General features: G+C 71.9%; 3 protein-coding genes and 1 long non-coding RNA gene across 11 annotated transcripts; 2 read left to right on the forward strand and 2 right to left on the reverse strand.

Moving 5' to 3' along the window:
- IRAK1 (interleukin 1 receptor associated kinase 1) lies at positions 1–11,820 on the forward strand. 2 transcript variants are annotated; one of them, XM_050927235.1, is made up of 14 exons: positions 5–457; positions 1,301–1,468; positions 2,447–2,587; positions 2,713–2,819; positions 3,056–3,226; positions 3,445–3,509; positions 4,271–4,385; positions 4,972–5,087; positions 6,074–6,281; positions 6,670–6,738; positions 9,331–9,573; positions 9,915–10,068; positions 11,122–11,250; positions 11,410–11,820. In XM_050927235.1, exons 1-14 carry the CDS (start codon positions 349–351, stop codon positions 11,454–11,456), a joined length of 1,842 nt encoding a protein of 613 aa, XP_050783192.1. In that variant the 5' UTR covers positions 5–348; the 3' UTR covers positions 11,457–11,820. The 2 variants fall into 2 exon arrangements, with proteins under 2 accessions (XP_050783193.1, XP_050783192.1); XM_050927236.1 differs by lacking the exon at positions 11,122–11,250 and having other exon boundaries at positions 1–457.
- A 127-nt stretch (positions 11,821–11,947) lies between these two features.
- TMEM187 (transmembrane protein 187) lies at positions 11,948–12,936 on the reverse strand. Its single transcript, XM_050927379.1, has one exon. The coding sequence runs from the start codon at positions 12,783–12,785 to the stop codon at positions 11,967–11,969; it is 819 nt and encodes a 272-aa protein (XP_050783336.1). The 5' UTR covers positions 12,786–12,936; the 3' UTR covers positions 11,948–11,966.
- Positions 12,937–14,277: 1,341 nt separating this feature from the next.
- Positions 14,278–15,462, forward strand: LOC127036482 (uncharacterized). 6 transcript variants are annotated; one of them, XR_007770122.1, is made up of 4 exons: positions 14,278–14,376; positions 14,815–14,912; positions 15,011–15,177; positions 15,374–15,462. It is a non-coding gene; the product is annotated as an uncharacterized LOC127036482 (long non-coding RNA). The 6 variants fall into 6 exon arrangements; XR_007770124.1 differs by lacking the exon at positions 14,815–14,912 and adding an exon at positions 14,521–14,589 and having other exon boundaries at positions 15,080–15,206; positions 15,305–15,402; XR_007770123.1 differs by lacking the exon at positions 14,815–14,912 and adding an exon at positions 14,619–14,687 and having other exon boundaries at positions 15,080–15,206; positions 15,305–15,402.
- Positions 14,596–15,807, reverse strand: LOC127036440 (uncharacterized). Of its 2 annotated transcripts, XM_050927375.1 has the most exons (5): positions 15,296–15,764; positions 15,100–15,237; positions 14,907–15,041; positions 14,711–14,750; positions 14,598–14,652 (listed from the first exon to the last, which is right to left on the reverse strand). In XM_050927375.1, exons 1-5 carry the CDS (start codon positions 15,724–15,726, stop codon positions 14,635–14,637), a joined length of 762 nt encoding a protein of 253 aa, XP_050783332.1. In that variant the 5' UTR covers positions 15,727–15,764; the 3' UTR covers positions 14,598–14,634. The 2 variants fall into 2 exon arrangements, with proteins under 2 accessions (XP_050783333.1, XP_050783332.1); XM_050927376.1 differs by lacking the exons at positions 14,907–15,041; positions 15,100–15,237 and having other exon boundaries at positions 14,596–14,845; positions 15,296–15,807.
- Positions 15,808–15,879: the final 72 nt, after the last annotated feature.

Genomic DNA, 15,879 nt, shown 5'->3' on the forward strand with positions numbered 1-15,879 from the left:
CTGCTCCCCAACAGCCCCCCTCCCCCTGGCAGAGCCCCTCCCCTAGTCCCTCCCTCTCCCATAATGCCTTGCTGCAGACTGGCTCCCTCCCACACTCAAGATGGCGGCGCTACACGCCAGCTGGTTGTGCGGAGCCAGGAAGCAGCCACACCCAATATGGCGGCGCTACCGTCAACGCTTTGGGCCTGGCTGGGGGCTCCGCCACACCCAATATGGCGGCAAATCGCTCTCTGGGCAGCATCTACCCCTCCCAAAATGGCGTCGAGAGGCGGCCGCGCTGCGTGCCGCGCATGCGCATCCGGAACTTAGAAGTTTGGTCTTAAAGGAGAAGTACCCGGCGAGTGGGGCATGGCCGGTACCGGCTCGGGGCGGTTCCTCTACGAGCTCCCGGCCTGGCTGGTCTGTGGCCTCTGCCGCCTAATGGACGCGCTGGGCCAGGCGGACTGGGAGCGCTTCGGTACGTGGGGGAGGGGCCGGGGTACCCGGGTGCGGGCTGGGGGGAGGGGCTGGGGGGAGGGGCCGGGTACCCTGGGGGGAGGGGGAGGGGTACCCGGGTGGGGGCTGGGGGGAGGTGCTGGGGGGAGGGGCCGGGTACCCTGGGGGGAGGGGTCGGGGTACCCGGGTGGGGGCTGGGGGGAGGTGCTGGGGGGAGGGGCCGGATACCCTGGGGGGAGGGGCCGGGGTACCCGGGTGGGGGCTGGGGGGAGGTGCTGGGGGGAGGGGCCGGGGTACCCGGGTGGGGGCTGGGGGGAGGTGCTGGGGGGAGGGGCCGGGGTACCCGGGTGGGGGCTGGGGGGAGGTGCTGGGGGGAGGGGCCGGGTACCCTGGGGGGAGGGGCCGGGGTACCCGGGTGGGGGCTGGGGGGAGGTGCTGGGGGGAGGGGCCGGGTACCCTGGGGGGAGGGGCCGGGGTACCCGGGTGGGGGCTGGGGGGAGGTGCTGGGGGGAGGGGCCGGGTACCCTGGGGGGAGGGGCCGGGGTACCCGGGTGGATGCGGGGGGAGGGGCCAGGTACCCGGGTGCGTGCGGGGGGAGGGATTGTTCGGCTCTCTTGGGGGTGGGATAGGGTGGATGGGGGACCCTGAGGGGCACCGACAGAGGCACTGGGGGCCGCTATGGGGGTTGGATGGGGGACGAGACAGACAGAATCGTGGGGTGGGAGTGACAGCGGGGAAGGGGGCGGAGCTGTGGGGTGTGATGGGGGGACCAGACGGGAAGGGATGGCTCAGTAGGGGTGGGAGGCAGCATCGCGGGGCAGACAGGCGCGCCCCCGCACAGGGCTGACATCTCCCCCTCCCCCAGCCTCGCGGATCGCGCGGGACCAGGTCGAGCTGCGTCTCTGCGAGCGGACGGACGGACGGACCCAGCGGCTGCTCTGGTCCTGGATGAACCGAAATGCTCGGGTCGGGGACCTGCTGGCACTGCTGGACGAGCTGGAGCTGTACCGGGCCCGTGACCTCCTGGACAGCTGTGAGTGCCCCACAGCCACCCCACAGCCCTGCCGGCGCCCCCCACTCCCGACCCGCAGCCCCCGCCGCCTGGCCCGGCCCTGCCGGCGCCCCCCACTCCCGACCCGCAGCCCCCGCCGCCTGGCCCGGCCCTGCCGGCGCCCCCCACTCCCGACCCGCAGCCCCCGCCGCCTGGCCCGGCCCTGCCGGCGCCCCCCACTCCCGACCCGCAGCCCCCGCCGCCTGGCCCAGCCCTGCCGGCGCCCCTCACTTCCGACCTGCAGCCCCCGCTGTCCCAGCCCAGCCCAGCCCGGCCCTGCCGGCGCCCCTCTCTTCCGACCCGCAGCCCCTGCCGGCCCAGCCCGGCCCTGCTGGCGCCCCTCACTCCCAACCCGCAGCCCCCACCGCCTGGCACAGCCCTGCCGGCGCCCCTCACTCCCGACCCGCAGCCACCGCCAGCCTGGCCCGGCCCTGCTGGCGCCCCTCACTCCCGACCCGCAGCCCCCACCGCCTGGCACAGCCCTGCTGGCGCCCCTCACTTCCGACCCGCAGCCCCCGCCGGCCCGGCCCTGCTGGCGCCCCTCACTCCCGACCCGCAGCCCCTGCCGGCCTGGCACCACCCTGCCGGCGCCCCTCACTCCCGACCCGCAGCCCCCGCTGGCCTGGCACCACCCTGCTGGCGCCCTCACTCCCAACCCGCAGCCCCTGCTAGCCCAGCCCTTCCGGTGCCCCTCACTCCCGACCCGCAGCCCCTGCTAGCCCAGCCCTTCCGGTGCCCCTCACTCCCGACCTGCAGCCCCTGCTAGCCCAGCCCTGCTGGTGCCCCTCACTCCTGACCCGCAGCCCCTGCTAGCCCAGTCCTGGCCTTGGAGTGGTGGGATCCCAAGGTCCCTATGGTGGGTGGGAGTATTTGGGGGAGAAGCTTAGGGATGGCAGATTAGTGGGGGCAGGTTCCTTCGTGCATCGCTCCCCTCTTTAATCCCCCCGTTTTGTTTCCCAGGGCAGCCTCCCTCCGAGCCCCCCGTCCTGAGACCCCCGTTTCTTCCCTCGGCGCCTCCAGCCCCCCACCCCCCCACTGGTGACAGCAGAGCTTCGACCATTGCCTGTGACCCCCCCAAGCCACCCCCCCAGCCCCTGCCAGGTAACTCCGCCCCCTCCCCCAGTGGGGGAGCTGCCTGCCCATCCCCCTGGGGGTGGGGAGTTGAGTGGGGCGGGTGAGCTAACAGACTCCCTGTTTCTGCCTCCTCCTCCCCCCCTCCCCCGCAGAGCCCTCCTGCCCCTCGCTGCCTCTGCCCGGCCCCCCGCCCAGCAGCCTGCTCAGCACCAGCCGCCAGGGGCCTGCCCCCCCACCCGCGGCACCCCCTGCTGACGAGGTACCAACACAGGAAGGTGGGGGGTGCTTGGACAGAGGGGGGAGGGTGGAGTCCTGAGTAGGGGGGCAGGGATGGATAATGGGGGACAGCACTGGGTGGGGGGGTGTATTACCCATGGTAAGGGGGGGAAGGGGGCCTATTGGATCCTACCTAGAATCCTTAGCGCCCGGGGCTGGGGTCCCTGTTGCTCTGGGGGGGTCTGAGCTACCCCTGTGTGTGTCTCTCTCCCCCTGCAGGGGGTGAAGGCGCTGGGCCCTGCCCCCCAGCCCTTCGCCTGGCCCCTGGCGGAGCTGGTGCAGGCCACGGGCGGCTTCGCGGAGCGGCACAAGGTCGGGGAAGGCGGGTTCGGCTGCGTGTACCGGGCCCGGCTGCGCAACACAGACTACGCTGTCAAGCGGCTCAAGGAGGTACGGGGGGGCCGGGGCCCTACCCAGCATCCCCCAGCATCCTTTGCACTCACCCTCATCTGCCCACAATCCTCGTCACTAGCCCCAGCCTGCCAGGGCGGTACCCACAGTCCTCTGACCCCCCACTCGCGCTGCCCCCTCCCCTTCCCTGTGTCCCCTGGGGTTGGGGGCTGGCGACCTGACTCTCATTAACACCCCCCCCCCCCCGCTCCCCCCAGGACGCGGAGCTAGATTGGAGCAGCATCCGGAGCAGCTTCCTCACCGAGGTGGAAAAACTGTCACGGTGAGGGGGGCTGCAGGTCGGGAGTGAGGGGCACCGGCTGAGCTGGGGGGCCCAGGGCTGGGCTAGCAGGGGCTGCAGGTCGGGAGTGAGGGGCACCGGCTGAGCTGGGGGGCCCAGGGCCAGGCTAGCAGAGGCTGTGGGTCGGGAGTGAGGGGCACCGGCTGAGCTGGGGGGCTCAGGGCCGGGCTGGCAGGGGCTGCAGGTCAGGAGTGAGGGGCACCGGCTGAGCTGGGGGGCCCAGGGCCAGGTTGGCAGGAGCTGTGGGTTGGGAGTGAGGGGCACCAGCTGAGCTGGGGGGCCCAGGGCCGGGCTAGCAGGGGCTGTGGGTCGGGAGTGAGGGGCACCGGCAGGGCTGCGGGGGCAGGCAGGGATGGGCTAGCAGGGGCTGTGGGTCGGGAGTGAGGGGCACCGGCAGGGCTGCGGGGGCAGGCAGGGCTGGGCTAGCAGGGGCTGCGGGTCGGGAGTGGGGGGCACCGGGGGGCAGGGCCGGGCTAGCAGGGGCTGCGGGTCGGGAGTGAGGGGCACCGGCAGGGCTGCGGGGGCAGGCAGGGCTGGGCTAGCAGGGGCTGCGGGTCGGGAGTGGGGGGCACCGGGGGGCAGGGCTGGGCTAGCAGGGGCTGCGGGTCGGGAGTGAGGGGCACCAGCAGGGCTGGCAGGACCTGCGAGTGCCAGTGTCCTCGGACCTACCCAGAATGCTTTGTGCTCACCCTGGCCCCAGGAATTTGGGGTGACCCTCCCCCACTAACTTCTGCCCCCCCCAGGTTCCGCCACCCCAATATTGTGGAGTTTGGGGGGTTCTGCGCCGAGCGGGACCATTTCTGCCTCATCTACGTTTTCATGCCCAATGGATCCCTGGAGGATCGGCTGAGCGGCCAGGTACCCCTCCCTCCGGTGTCTGCCCCCCACAAGCCAGCCCCATCCCCTCCCCCCCATATCCTCCGTGGCTGGTGAAGGGGGGGGCACTCAGTGGGGCTGAGTGCTCCTGCGACCCTGGGTGTGTAAAGGGGGGGTCAGGACTGCAGAGTAGTGAGTTTCTCTCCATCTCGAGCGGGGCTGGAGCACAGGAGGCAGGGAGGAGGGCGCCGGGCTGGAGCAGGGAGGAGGCCAGGGGTGGGGAAGGGGGGGTGGGGAAGAGGGGGCTGCAGGGGGGGCCAGGGAGGAGGAGGGGGCCGGGCTGGAGCAGGGAGGAGGCCAGGGCTGGGGAAGGGGGGGTGGGGAAGAGGGGGCTGCAGGGGGGGCCAGGGAGGAGGAGGGTGCCGGGGCTGGAGCGGGGAGGAGGGGGCAGCAGGGGGGCCAGAGAGGAGGGGGCCACAGTGGGGGCTCAGCAGCTAGGACCCCCTGGCAGGGTTCTCCAGCCCCGGCCCCCTCCCTGAGCTCGCAGCCTTGCACCCCCTGCTCCCTCGCCATACGGGGAGCAGGACATAGGCCCCTCCCGCCCCATTCACCCCCTCTGCTCCCCCAGGGCGGGCGCCCCCTCCTGTCATGGGCCCAGCGGCTGGAGGTGCTGGTGGGGACGGCGCGAGCTGTCCAGTTCCTGCATCGGGACACGCCCAGCCTGATCCACGGGGATGTCAAGAGGTGAGCGGGGTGGGGGGCTCGGGGGCAATGGGAGGGGTTGTGGGGTGAGGGGATGGCTCTGCGGTGATGGGGGGCTGGGGGCTCTAGGGCAGTGGGGGGTAGGGGGCGGAGCTGGGGGGGCTGGGGATGTGGAGTGAGGGGATGGCTCTGGGGTGATGGGGGGCTGGGGGCTCTAGGGCAGCGGGGGGTAGGGGGCGGAGCTGGGGGGGCTGGGGATGTGGGGTGAGGGGATGTCTCCTCTCTCCGATCAGACTGTCCCCAGGGCCAGCAGGTCCCACGGCTTCGCCTCCCTGGCTCTGACCCCCGAGCATTCAGCCTCCCCTGCCCCTCTGTGCGCTTCCCCCAGGCGGGGTCCTGGGGGGGCCACGGGGCCCTGCCCCCCCACTTCGCAGTCAGACGTGGCTCTCAGCCAGCCAGTGACACAGAGCTTGTAGGTACAGAGAACCGGACCCCTCGGCCGGGTCCATTCTGGGGGGCAGTGAGCCAGACCCCCCCTCTGCCCTCACTCCTCGTCCCCAGCCAGCTCCAGACTGACCCCCCCAGCCCCTCCTCTCTGCTCAGCTCCTGTCCCGGCCCAGGGGGTCTCCTGACCCCTTTGTCTCCAACACCTTCAGCTGGCACCTTGCAGGGGGGGCCCAGAGCCAGGGCGTTGGCCATCCTCTGTGCCGACAGCGTCACACTGGCCCCCTCAGGCTCTGCCCCAATTGCACCCCCTTAGCCCCCCAGCTAGATCCCTAAGAAAGGCATAGGGGAAACTGAGGCACTCCCACAGTATTCAGAGAAACCATTAAGAACATTCCCACTTCATCACACAGGGGTTGGCTCTGGGGGCTCTGGGGCAGCAGGGGGGTGGGAGGCGGAGCTGGGGGGCTGGGATGTGGGGAGAGGGGGTAAGGGAGGCTGGTGGCTCTGGGGCAGTGGGGAGGCGGGGGCTGGGCTAAGGGGGCTGTTTCGGGGGCCACATCTCACCTCGTGTCCCCCCCCAGCTCTAACATCCTGCTGGACGGGGCGCTGCATCCCCGGCTGGGCGACTTTGGGCTGGCGCGCGCTGGGCGGGGCCAGGCTGGGAGTGGGGGGCTCAGTGCCAGCCTGGGCCGGACCCACACGGTGCGGGGCACCCTGGCCTACCTGCCCCCCGAGTACGTGCGGAGCGGGACCCTGTCCCCCTCCATCGACACTTACAGCTACGGGGTGGTGAGTACCAGACCCCGCGTGCCCCTCTGCTGCCCCCCCTGCCGCTCCGCTGCCCCCCGCATGCTCCCTGCCCCCCAGGTGCTCCCCAGCCCCTTTGCTGCCACCCTGGGCCCCCCAGTCTGCTGCCCCCCGTGTGTTCCTTGTCCCTCCACAGCCCCCCCGCCCTCAGACACCCCCCAAAACCGCAGGGGATCAGACCCTCTATTTTTCTCAGTGGGGGGAGGTCACATATCCATGACGGGAGCTCCTGGACCCCTCCCCCTAAGAGCTCAGACTAACCCAGCCTGGGGCACAAATAAGGGATGGGGGAGGGGTCAGGGGGCAGATTTCCCACCCCCCCCCCAAACCTCCCACGCCAGAGCCTTCAGCGACCCCCTCGGCCCCCCAGGTGCTGCTGGAAACGCTGACAGGGAGGCGGGCCCTGGAGACAGATGGACGTGGACGGACAAAGTTCCTGGTGAGACGCTGCCCCCCCCCTTTCCTCCCAACCCGCAGCCCCTGCCCCCCAGCCCAGCCCTGCCGGTGCCCCTCACTCCCGACCCGCAGCCCCCGCCCCCCAGCCCAGCCCTGCCGGTGCCCCTCACTCCCGACCCGCAGCCCCCGCCCCCCAGCCCAGCCCTGCCGGTGCCCCTCACTCCCCACCCGCAGCCCCCGCCCCCCAGCCCAGCCCTGCCGGTGCCCCTCACTCCCCACCCGCAGCCCCCGCCCCCCAGCCCAGCCCTGCCGGTGCCCCTCACTCCCCACCCGCAGCCCCCGCCCCCCAGCCCAGCCCTGCCGGTGCCCCTCACTCCCCACCCGCAGCCCCCGCCCCCCAGCCCAGCCCTGCCGGTGCCCCTCACTCCCCACCCGCAGCCCCCGCCCCCCAGCCCAGCCAGTGCCCCTCACTCCCCACCCGCAGCCCCCGCCCCCCAGCCCAGCCCTGCCGGTGCCCCTCACTCCCCACCCGCAGCCCCCGCCCCCCAGACCAGCCCTGCCGGTGCCCCTCACTCCCGACCCGCAGCCCCCGCCCCCCAGCCCAGCCCTGCCGGTGCCCCTCACTCCCCACCCGCAGCCCCCGCCCCCCAGCCCAGCCCTGCCGGTGCCCCTCACTCCCCACCCGCAGCCCCCGCCCCCCAGCCCAGCCCTGCCGGTGCCCCTCACTCCCGACCCGCAGCCCCCGCCCCCCAGCCCAGCCCTGCCGGTGCCCCTCACTCCCGACCCGCAGCCCCCGCCCCCCAGCCCAGCCCTGCCGGTGCCCCTCACTCCCGACCCGCAGCCCCCGCCCCCCAGCCCAGCCCTGCCGGTGCCCCTCACTCCCGACCCGCAGCCCCCGCCCCCCAGCCCAGCCCTGCCGGTGCCCCTCACTCCCGACCCGCAGCCCCCGCCCCCCAGCCCAGCCCTGCCGGTGCCCCTCACTCCCCACCCGCAGCCCCCGCCCCCCAGCCCAGCCCTGCCGGTGCCCCTCACTCCCGACCCGCAGCCCCCGCCCCCCAGCCCAGCCCTGCCGGTGCCCCTCACTCCCGACCCGCAGCCCCCGCCCCCCAGCCCAGCCCTGCCGGTGCCCCTCACTCCCGACCCGCAGCCCCCGCCCCCCAGCCCAGCCCTGCCGGTGCCCCTCACTCCCGACCCGCAGCCCCCGCCCCCCAGCCCAGCCCTGCCGGTGCCCCTCACTCCCCACCCGCAGCCCCCGCCCCCCAGCCCAGCCCTGCCGGTGCCCCTCACTCCCCACCCGCAGCCCCCGCCCCCCAGCCCAGCCCTGCCGGTGCCCCTCACTCCCCACCCGCAGCCCCCGCCCCCCAGCCCAGCCCTGCCGGTGCCCCTCACTCCCCACCCGCAGCCCCCGCCCCCCAGCCCAGCCCTGCCGGTGCCCCTCACTCCCCACCCGCAGCCCCCGCCCCCCAGCCCAGCCCTGCCGGTGCCCCTCACTCCCCACCCGCAGCCCCCGCCCCCCAGCCCAGCCCTGCCGGTGCCCCTCACTCCCCACCCGCAGCCCCCGCCCCCCAGCCCAGCCCTGCCGGTGCCCCTCACTCCCCACCCGCAGCCCCCGCCCCCCAGCCCAGCCCTGCCGGTGCCCCTCACTCCCCACCCGCAGCCCCCGCCCCCCAGCCCAGCCCTGCCGGTGCCCCTCACTCCCGACCCGCAGCCCCCGCCCCCCCGCCCAGCCCTGCCGGTGCCCCTCACTCCCGACCCGCAGCCCCCGCCCCCCAGCCCAGCCCTGCCGGTGCCCCTCACTCCCGACCCGCAGCCCCCGCCCCCCAGCCCAGCCCTGCCGGTGCCCCTCACTCCCCACCCGCAGCCCCCGCCCCCCAGCCCAGCCCTGCCGGTGCCCCTCACTCCCGACCCGCAGCCCCTGCCCCCCAGCCCAGCCCTGCCGGTGCCCCTCACTCCCGACCCGCAGCCCCTGCCCCCCAGCCCAGCCCTGCCGGTGCCCCTCACTCCCGACCCGCAGCCCCTGCCCCCCAGCCCTGCCGGTGCCCCTCACTCCCGACCCGCAGCCCCTGCCCCCCAGCCCAGCCCTGCCGGTGCCCCTCACTCCCGACCCGCAGCCCCTGCCCCCCAGCCCAGCCCTGCCGGTGCCCCTCACTCCCGACCCGCAGCCCACCACTCCCCCAGCCCCGCCCCCAGCCCAGCCAGTGCCCCTCACTCCCGACCTGCAGCCCCTGCCTCCCAGCCCACCCCCCCCCAGCGCTGCCAGTGCCCCTCACTCCCAACTCGCAGCCCCTGCTAGCCCAGCCTGGCCCCCCCCCCCCCCCAGTCCTGCCAGTGCCCCTCACTCCCGACCCACAGCCCTGGCCCCACAGCCCAACCCCCGCCCCAGCCCGGCCAGTGCCCCTCACTCCCGACCCGCAGCCCTGGCACCACAGCTCTGCCGGTGCCCCTCACTCCCAACTCGCAGCCCCTGCCTCCCAGCCCACCCCCCCCAAGTGCTGCCGGTGCCCCTCACTCCTGACCCGCAGCCCCTGCCCTCCAGCCCAGGCCCCCCCACAGCCTGGCTGGTGCCCCTCACTCCCGACCCACAGCCCCGGCCCCACAGCCCCGCCGGTTCCCTCACTTGCCCCCGTCCCCGCAGAAGGATCTGGTCGCAGAGGAAGAGGAGGCTGAGGTCACCGAGGTTCCTGGGCAATCACAGCTGGCGGTGACGGGCCCTGGCCCGGACCAGGATGCTCGGGCGACTCGGGTCGGCACCAGGATCTTCCAGAACCACATGGACCCACGGGTCGGGCCCTGTCCGGAGGAGCTGGGCACAGCGCTGGGCTGCCTGGCGACCCGCTGCCTCCACAGACGCAGCAAACGGCGCCCACCCATGGCCCAGGTACGGGACACCTGGGTTCCCTCCCTGGCTCGGGTGCCTGGAGGGTCAGAGCAGCGGGGGAGCGGGAGGGCTGGGAGCCAGGACACCTGGGTTCTCTCCCGGCCCTGGGAGGGGAGTGGGGGCTGGGGGGTCAGAGAAGGGGGGCTGGGATCCAGGACTCCTGGGTTCTCTCCCGGCTCTGGGAGGGAAGTGGGGTCTCATGGTTAGAGCGGGGGGGCTGGGAGCCAGGACTCCTGGGTTCTCTCCCCGGCTCTGGGAGGGAAGTCGGGTCTCATGGTTAGAGCTGGGAGCCAGGACTCTCCCTGACTCTGAGGGTCCTCTGGCTCTGCCTCACCCCCCAGGTATACGAGGACCTGGAGCGGCTGCAGAAGTCTCTGCCCTGGGATCCCCCCTCAACCCCCTGGGGGGACTCGCTCCCCAGGGCCCCAGGGCTGCCCCCCAACCAGCCCGTGGAGAGCGACGAGAGCCTGTCGGAGGAAGGGGGCAGCTGGCTGGGTGAGTCCTGAACCCACTGGCCAGCCCCAAGTGCCCTTTGACCCCCGCTCGCCCTGACCTTTGCTCCCCGCCATGGCTCTCGGTTGCATGAGGGTCTGGTCTCTCTGGCCCCCCCACCTCCCGGGACCACAGCCCAGTGGAAGGGGGCTGTGGCGGCTCTGGTCAGCTGCCAATGGGGCCGTTAAAAGTCCGGTCGGGCATCCTGGCTGTGTGCAGCCCCCACCCACAGCACCGGCTCCACAGCTCCCATTGGCCAAGAACCGCGACCAATGAGAGCTGTGGGGGCGGTGCCTGCAGGCACCAGGGCAGCACAGAGCTGCCTGGCTGCCAAGCGCCTCTGGGCCCCAGCCAGAGCCCCCTCACACACCCCGTACCCCAAACACCTGCCCCAGCCTGGAGCCCCCTCCTGGAGACCTCACTCCCACACACCCCCCCCCAAACTCCTGCCCAGAGCCCCCTCTCCCCACACCCTGAACCCCTCAGCCCCAGCTCAGTGAGTGCGTGGGGGGGGGGTAAGGGAGCGAGGGGGGCGTCTGACCCTCACCCAGGCAGCTTTCGGCAGCCCAGGCCTGGCCCATCTCAGCCCCAGCCAGCAGGCCCTGTCCTGGTCCCCAGAGGCTCCAGCCAGCCCCCCCTTCCAGCCGAGCCCCCACATCCCCTCCCCTGACCGTCCTCTGTCCCCAGACCCAGGTAAACAGGCCACCTGCCTCCCCTCAGCCCCTCTCCCCCACTGGCCAGAACCAGCTGCATCCGGGCTGGGGGGGCCTCCTGGCCACCTCGCTGGGTCCCCCGTCTCCAGGCTGGTATCTGGGGTCCCGGCTGCGAGGCAAGGTCACACCTGGTCCCCTGGAGCAACGAACGATGCTCCCACCCCCTCATTGCACACGCAGTGACACATGGGGAAACTGAGGCAGAGGCACGGTTCATGGAACATGCGGAGAGCTCCCCCGCCCCCGATATTTGTTCCTGCTGGGGTCTGGCCTGGGTGACCTTCAACCCCAGCTGACATGGCCCATTGCCTGCTGTGACCTCTGACCTGGGCTCTCTCTGCAGGCGTCGCCCCATCCCTGCACCCCCAGATTCAGATCAACCCGGCCCGGCAGCGCATCATGGAGCGGCTGGCGCTGTACCAGCAGGGGGCGCTGGACAGCCTGGGGGTGCTGGCCTCCGAGCTCCCGGCAGGTAACCCCCCAGCAGCCCAATCGCGGGCCCCCCCATGTGGTGCTGGGCTGGGGGGGGCAGGGTAAAACTCCCCCCTCGAGCTCCTTTCCCCCAGGGGAGCCCAGGGTGAGGGTGGGGTCTCTGCTCCCCCAGCTCTGACCCCTCTCCCCTCCCCTGCAGGCTCAGCCCCCCGCCTGCCCGAGGAGAGCGACGATTTTGAGCCCTGAGATGGACAGACATGGAAGGATGAAGTTCTCATTGATGGGGGGGCGAGGCCCACCCCAAAATGCACCTCCTGGCTGCTAGAACCCACCCTCGGGCCTGGCATCCAAGTGTCCGGGGCAGCGACTTGGAGTCGGGGGGGAGACATGGTACCTGCTCTCCACCCCCACCCCCTGCAGTGGACATGGGACCCAGGCATCCGGGAAGGGGCCTTGGAACTGAAGAGGGAGGTGGCACCTTGGTACTTCGTGGCTTGTGCCAGTCCCCCTGCACACGGACCCCCCTGCTCCCAGCCGTGAGGGTTCGTGGCTGGTTCCCGGGGGTGGGGGCCCGCAACCCGCAAGGGAAAATAAAACATTTTATATATTTGTAATCTGGCTTCCTCTGGAGGGGTGGGGGCCATTTATAGGGGGACCCCGATCTGCTCCTGGGCTGCAGCCTGTCTAGTCACCCCCGCCCCCCCAGCACAGCGTCCCTTCAGTAACGTGCGGGCAGAAATCTTCCAGCCAATCGCTTTATTCTGCTTGGAGGCTGTGCCCCGGCCGCGGGGGGGGCTCCAGGCGTGGGGGGGCTGGACAGGGGCTCAGGGCGCGCCCCCCCAGGCGCGTGGCAAAGAGGAAGGCGCAGTGGAACTGCAGCACGTCGCAGACCTTGGACCAGAAGTGGCCGCTGAGTCTCCGGAACGGGTCCCACCGGGCCAGCCAGGCGTCTCCCAGCTTAAGCAGCACGAAGCCCAGGCAGGCGGCGAAACCGGCTGCCGCGGTCCAGGCTGAGCCCGCGTCCCCCCAGCGCCGCTGCGCCCGCCACGCTGCGCCCGCCACGCCTGCCACATGGGCGGCCAGGGCCCCCTCGAAGCCGCGGGTGTGGGCCAGTGCCAGCCCGTAGCTCAGCAGTGAGGCCCCTGTGCCCAGCACCACGTGCCCAGGCTGCCAGCCCTGCACCAGGCAGTGGCACCAGAGCCCGGCCCAGGCGAAGATGGGCAGAGTGACCCACTGGTCCAGCACCGCTGCCCGGGGGTGCTGGGTCCAGAGCCGGGCCCACTGCACGGGCCCGTAGGCCAGGGCCAGGAGGGCGAAGACGGCCTGCAGGTAGCGGCTGGGCCCGCGCCCAGCCCGGGGAAACCAGCACCAGCCCAGCGCCACATAGCCCAGGTTCACCAGCGAGTTGCAGGGCATGGCCAGGGCGGGGGGCAGCCAGGGGACGAGGGGCTCCGCGTAGTGCCCGTACCCCACCTCCACGGCCACCCGGTCCAGGGCGCCTGCGGCCACCACGGCCAGACACAGAGCGCCGGCCCCAGACACGTGCAGCAGCGCGGCACAGTCCTCGGGCCCCATGGCCGGGCCTGGCACCCCCAGCCGCCTCCACACCCCACGGCACCGCCCCACAGACTCCGGGCCAAGGCAGCGCAGCCATTGGCTGAGTCCTGTCCCCACCCCCCACTGCTTTAAACCGCTACAGTGCCAAACATCTGTGCCGGCCTGCCAGTGCCCCTCCCCCCAGCCCTGCAGTGCCCCTCACTCCCGACCCGCAGCCACGCCGGTGCCCCTCACTCCCGACCCGCAGCCCCTGCCAGCCCGGCCCTGCCGGTGCCCCACACTCCCGACCTGCAGCCCCTGTCAGCCTGGCCCTGCCGGTGCCCCCCTCACTCCCAACCTGCACCCCCTGCTCCCCAGCCCAACCCCCCAGCCCTGCCGGTGCCCCTCACTCCCGACCCGCAGCCCCTGCCAGCCCAGCCCTGCCAGCGCCCCTCACTCCCGACCCGCAGCCCCTGTCAGCCCGGCCCTGCCGGTGCCCCCCTCACTCCCGACCTGCAGCCCCTGCTCCCCAGCCCTGCCAGCGCCCCTCACTCCCGACCCGCAGCCCCTGCCAGCCCAGCCCTGCCAGCGCCCCTCACTCCCGACCCGCAGCCCCTGTCAGCCTGGCCCTGCCGGTGCCCCCCTCACTCCCAACCTGCACCCCCTGCTCCCCAGCCCAACCCCCCAGCCCTGCCGGTGCCCCTCACTCCCGACCCGCAGCCCCTGCCAGCCCAGCCCTGCCAGCGCCCCTCACTCCCGACCCGCAGCCCCTGCCAGCCCGGCCCTGCCGGTGCCCCACACTCCCGACCTGCAGCCCCTGCCAGCCCGGCCCTGCCGGTGCCCCACACTCCTGACCTGCAGCCCCTGTCAGCCTGGCCCTGCCGGTGCCCCCCTCACTCCCAACCTGCACCCCCTGCTCCCCAGCCCAACCCCCCAGCCCTGCCGGTGCCCCTCACTCCCAACCCGCAGCCCCTGCCCCCAGAGATGTGGTGGTTGGGCTGCTTGCCATGGTTACCAGACAGCCGCCTCCCCCCGTACGGGGATGTAGGGTGGGGAGGCTCTCCTGGCAAGGAACTGCTGACTTGTTACTATGGGGTCCTAGTTGAGCCCCCCACGTCTCACGCAGGTGGTGATGAGCCATCCCTGACCCTTCACCATCCTTCTGGCATGGGGCGGGTGTACACAGGGGTTGTGGGACACAGGCTTTGGGGTCAGGGAGGCAGAGGGTCTACTGGTGGGGATGTGTCCCCCAGCCCCCCTCCCGCATAGACAACTCCCCAACCCTGACCCATGGTCAGACCTGGGGCCCCTCAATCCCTCCCTGAGCCTGAGCCCCCCACACTTACGGTGATGGCCAGGGTGGGGGGCATCTGTATCCCCTCCTACCATGCTTCACCTCCCATTATTTGCCTCCTACCCCACAGTCCCTCCCCTTGTCCTTGAGCTTGCAGGGTCCACGTCTCTAGTGGGGGGCTGGTTTCTGACTGGTGCCAGGGCGTCCCAGCTCAGAGACCCCCCACCCGCTGTGGGGCCTGGAATGTGGCTGAGGGAACCTGCTAGGGCTGCTTGGCTGAGATGTCCAGCCAGCTGTACTTCCTCACCCAGCCCACACCGCCATCTTGGTGCTGGAGTGGGCTTGGCGTGAGTCAGGCGGCCATCTTGGTGCTGAGACAAGCCTGGCATGCCCCTGGCAGCCGTCCTGGAGCTGAGTCAATGAGGGCGGCCATCTTGTCACTGAGATTAGCCCAGCAAGTGAGGCCAGCTCAGTGCTGAGGTGGGCTTGGCGTGAGTCAGGCGGCCATCTTGGCGCTGAGACAAGCCTGGCAGGCAGCTGAGCGCTGGGGTGACAAGGGAGGCCAGCTCGGTGCTGAGGTGGGCTTGGCGTGAGTCAGGCGGCCATCTTGGCGCTGAGACAAGCCTGGCAGGCAGCTGAGCGCTGGGGTGACAAGGGAGGCCAGCTCGGTGCTGAGGTGGGCTTGGCGTGAGTCAGGCGGCCATCTTGGCGCTGAGACAAGCCTGGCAGGCAGCTGCGTGCTGGGGTGACAAGGGAGGCCAGCTCGGCGCTGAGGTGGGCTTGGCGTGAGTCAGGCGGCCATCTTGGCGCTGAGACAAGCCTGGCAGGCAGCTGAGCGCTGAGGTGACAAGGGAGGCCAGCTCGGTGCTGAGGTGGGCTTGGCGTGAGTCAGGCGGCCATCTTGGCGCTGAGACAAGCCTGGCAGGCAGCTGCGTGCTGGGGTGACAAGGGAGGCCAGCTCGGCGCTGAGGTGGGCTTGGCGTGAGTCAGGCGGCCATCTTGGCGCTGAGACAAGCCTGGCAGGCAGCTGAGCGCTGAGGTGACAAGGGAGGCCAGCTCGGCGCTGAGGTGGGCTTGGCGTGAGTCAGGCGGCCATCTTGGCGCTGAGACAAGCCTGGCAGGCAGCTGAGTGCTGGGGTGACAAGGGAGGCCAGCTTGGCGCTGAGGTGGGCTTGGCGTGAGTCAGGCGGCCATCTTGGCGCTGAGACAAGCCTGGCAGGCAGCTGCGTGCTGGGGTGACAAGGGAGGCCAGCTCGGCGCTGAGGTGGGCTTGGCGTGAGTCAGGCGGCCATCTTGGCGCTGAGACAAGCCTGGCAGGCAGCTGAGCGCTGAGGTGACAAGGGAGGCCAGCTCGGCGCTGAGGTGGGCCCAGGGGAAGCCCACCCACTCGTGCGGTGCCCGGGCAAGGCTGGCAGGAGCCCAGCAGTCACTTTGGACTGGTGGCCATCTTGGCGCTGAGGCGTGACCAGCGGCCATCTTGGCGGCCATGCCTCGAAGCCAGCCGAAGCCAGGCAGGAAGAGCCGGGCTGGGCCTGCAGCCGGGGCTGCGTTCTGAGGCGAGTTACGGGGTAACGTGAGTTTAATTTCGTGTCCAACTGACCAATCGGGGGGGGTAAAGTTTGCCAACATCCGGGTACTAAAACAACCGTTAGGTCGGAGAGCGAGGAAACGGGGGGGAGTGCGCATGCGCACAGGAAAAGGGTGGGATTGTGGCGCGCACGCGCCTGTTTTTGGGCCCAGGATACGGCTGCGTAACGGGAAAGCTGGGCAGAACGAACACTATGCGCATGTGTATTTGAGTATAGGGCGAAAGGGAGAGCATTCTGCGCATGCGTAAGA

The sequence above is a fragment of the Gopherus flavomarginatus genome, chromosome 18 (assembly GCF_025201925.1).
Source record: "Gopherus flavomarginatus isolate rGopFla2 chromosome 18, rGopFla2.mat.asm, whole genome shotgun sequence".
Classification (NCBI taxonomy): domain Eukaryota; kingdom Metazoa; phylum Chordata; order Testudines; family Testudinidae; genus Gopherus; species Gopherus flavomarginatus.

What these genes read in the sequence shown, in the direction of transcription:
- IRAK1 (XM_050927235.1), top strand. Translation starts at nt 349, where the DNA reads ATGGCCGGTACCGGCTCGGGGCGGTTCCTCTACGAGCTCCCGGCCTGG. An exon ending in AGGATCGGCTGAGCGGCCAG is followed by an intron (nt 4,386 to 4,971) that starts GTACCCCTCCCT and finishes CTGCTCCCCCAG; the next exon opens with GGCGGGCGCCCCCTCCTGTC. An exon ending in GTGGACGGACAAAGTTCCTG is followed by an intron (nt 6,739 to 9,330) that starts GTGAGACGCTGC and finishes CCGTCCCCGCAG; the next exon opens with AAGGATCTGGTCGCAGAGGA.
- TMEM187 (XM_050927379.1), bottom strand. Translation starts at nt 12,785, where the DNA reads ATGGGGCCCGAGGACTGTGCCGCGCTGCTGCACGTGTCTGGGGCCGGC.
- LOC127036440 (XM_050927375.1), bottom strand. Translation starts at nt 15,726, where the DNA reads ATGCGCACTCCCCCCCGTTTCCTCGCTCTCCGACCTAACGGTTGTTTT. An exon ending in GCCAAGCCCACCTCAGCGCC is followed by an intron (nt 15,042 to 15,099) that starts GAGCTGGCCTCC and finishes TGTCTCAGCGCC; the next exon opens with AAGATGGCCGCCTGACTCAC. An exon ending in CACGCCAAGCCCACCTCAGC is followed by an intron (nt 14,751 to 14,906) that starts ACCGAGCTGGCC and finishes GCTTGTCTCAGC; the next exon opens with GCCAAGATGGCCGCCTGACT.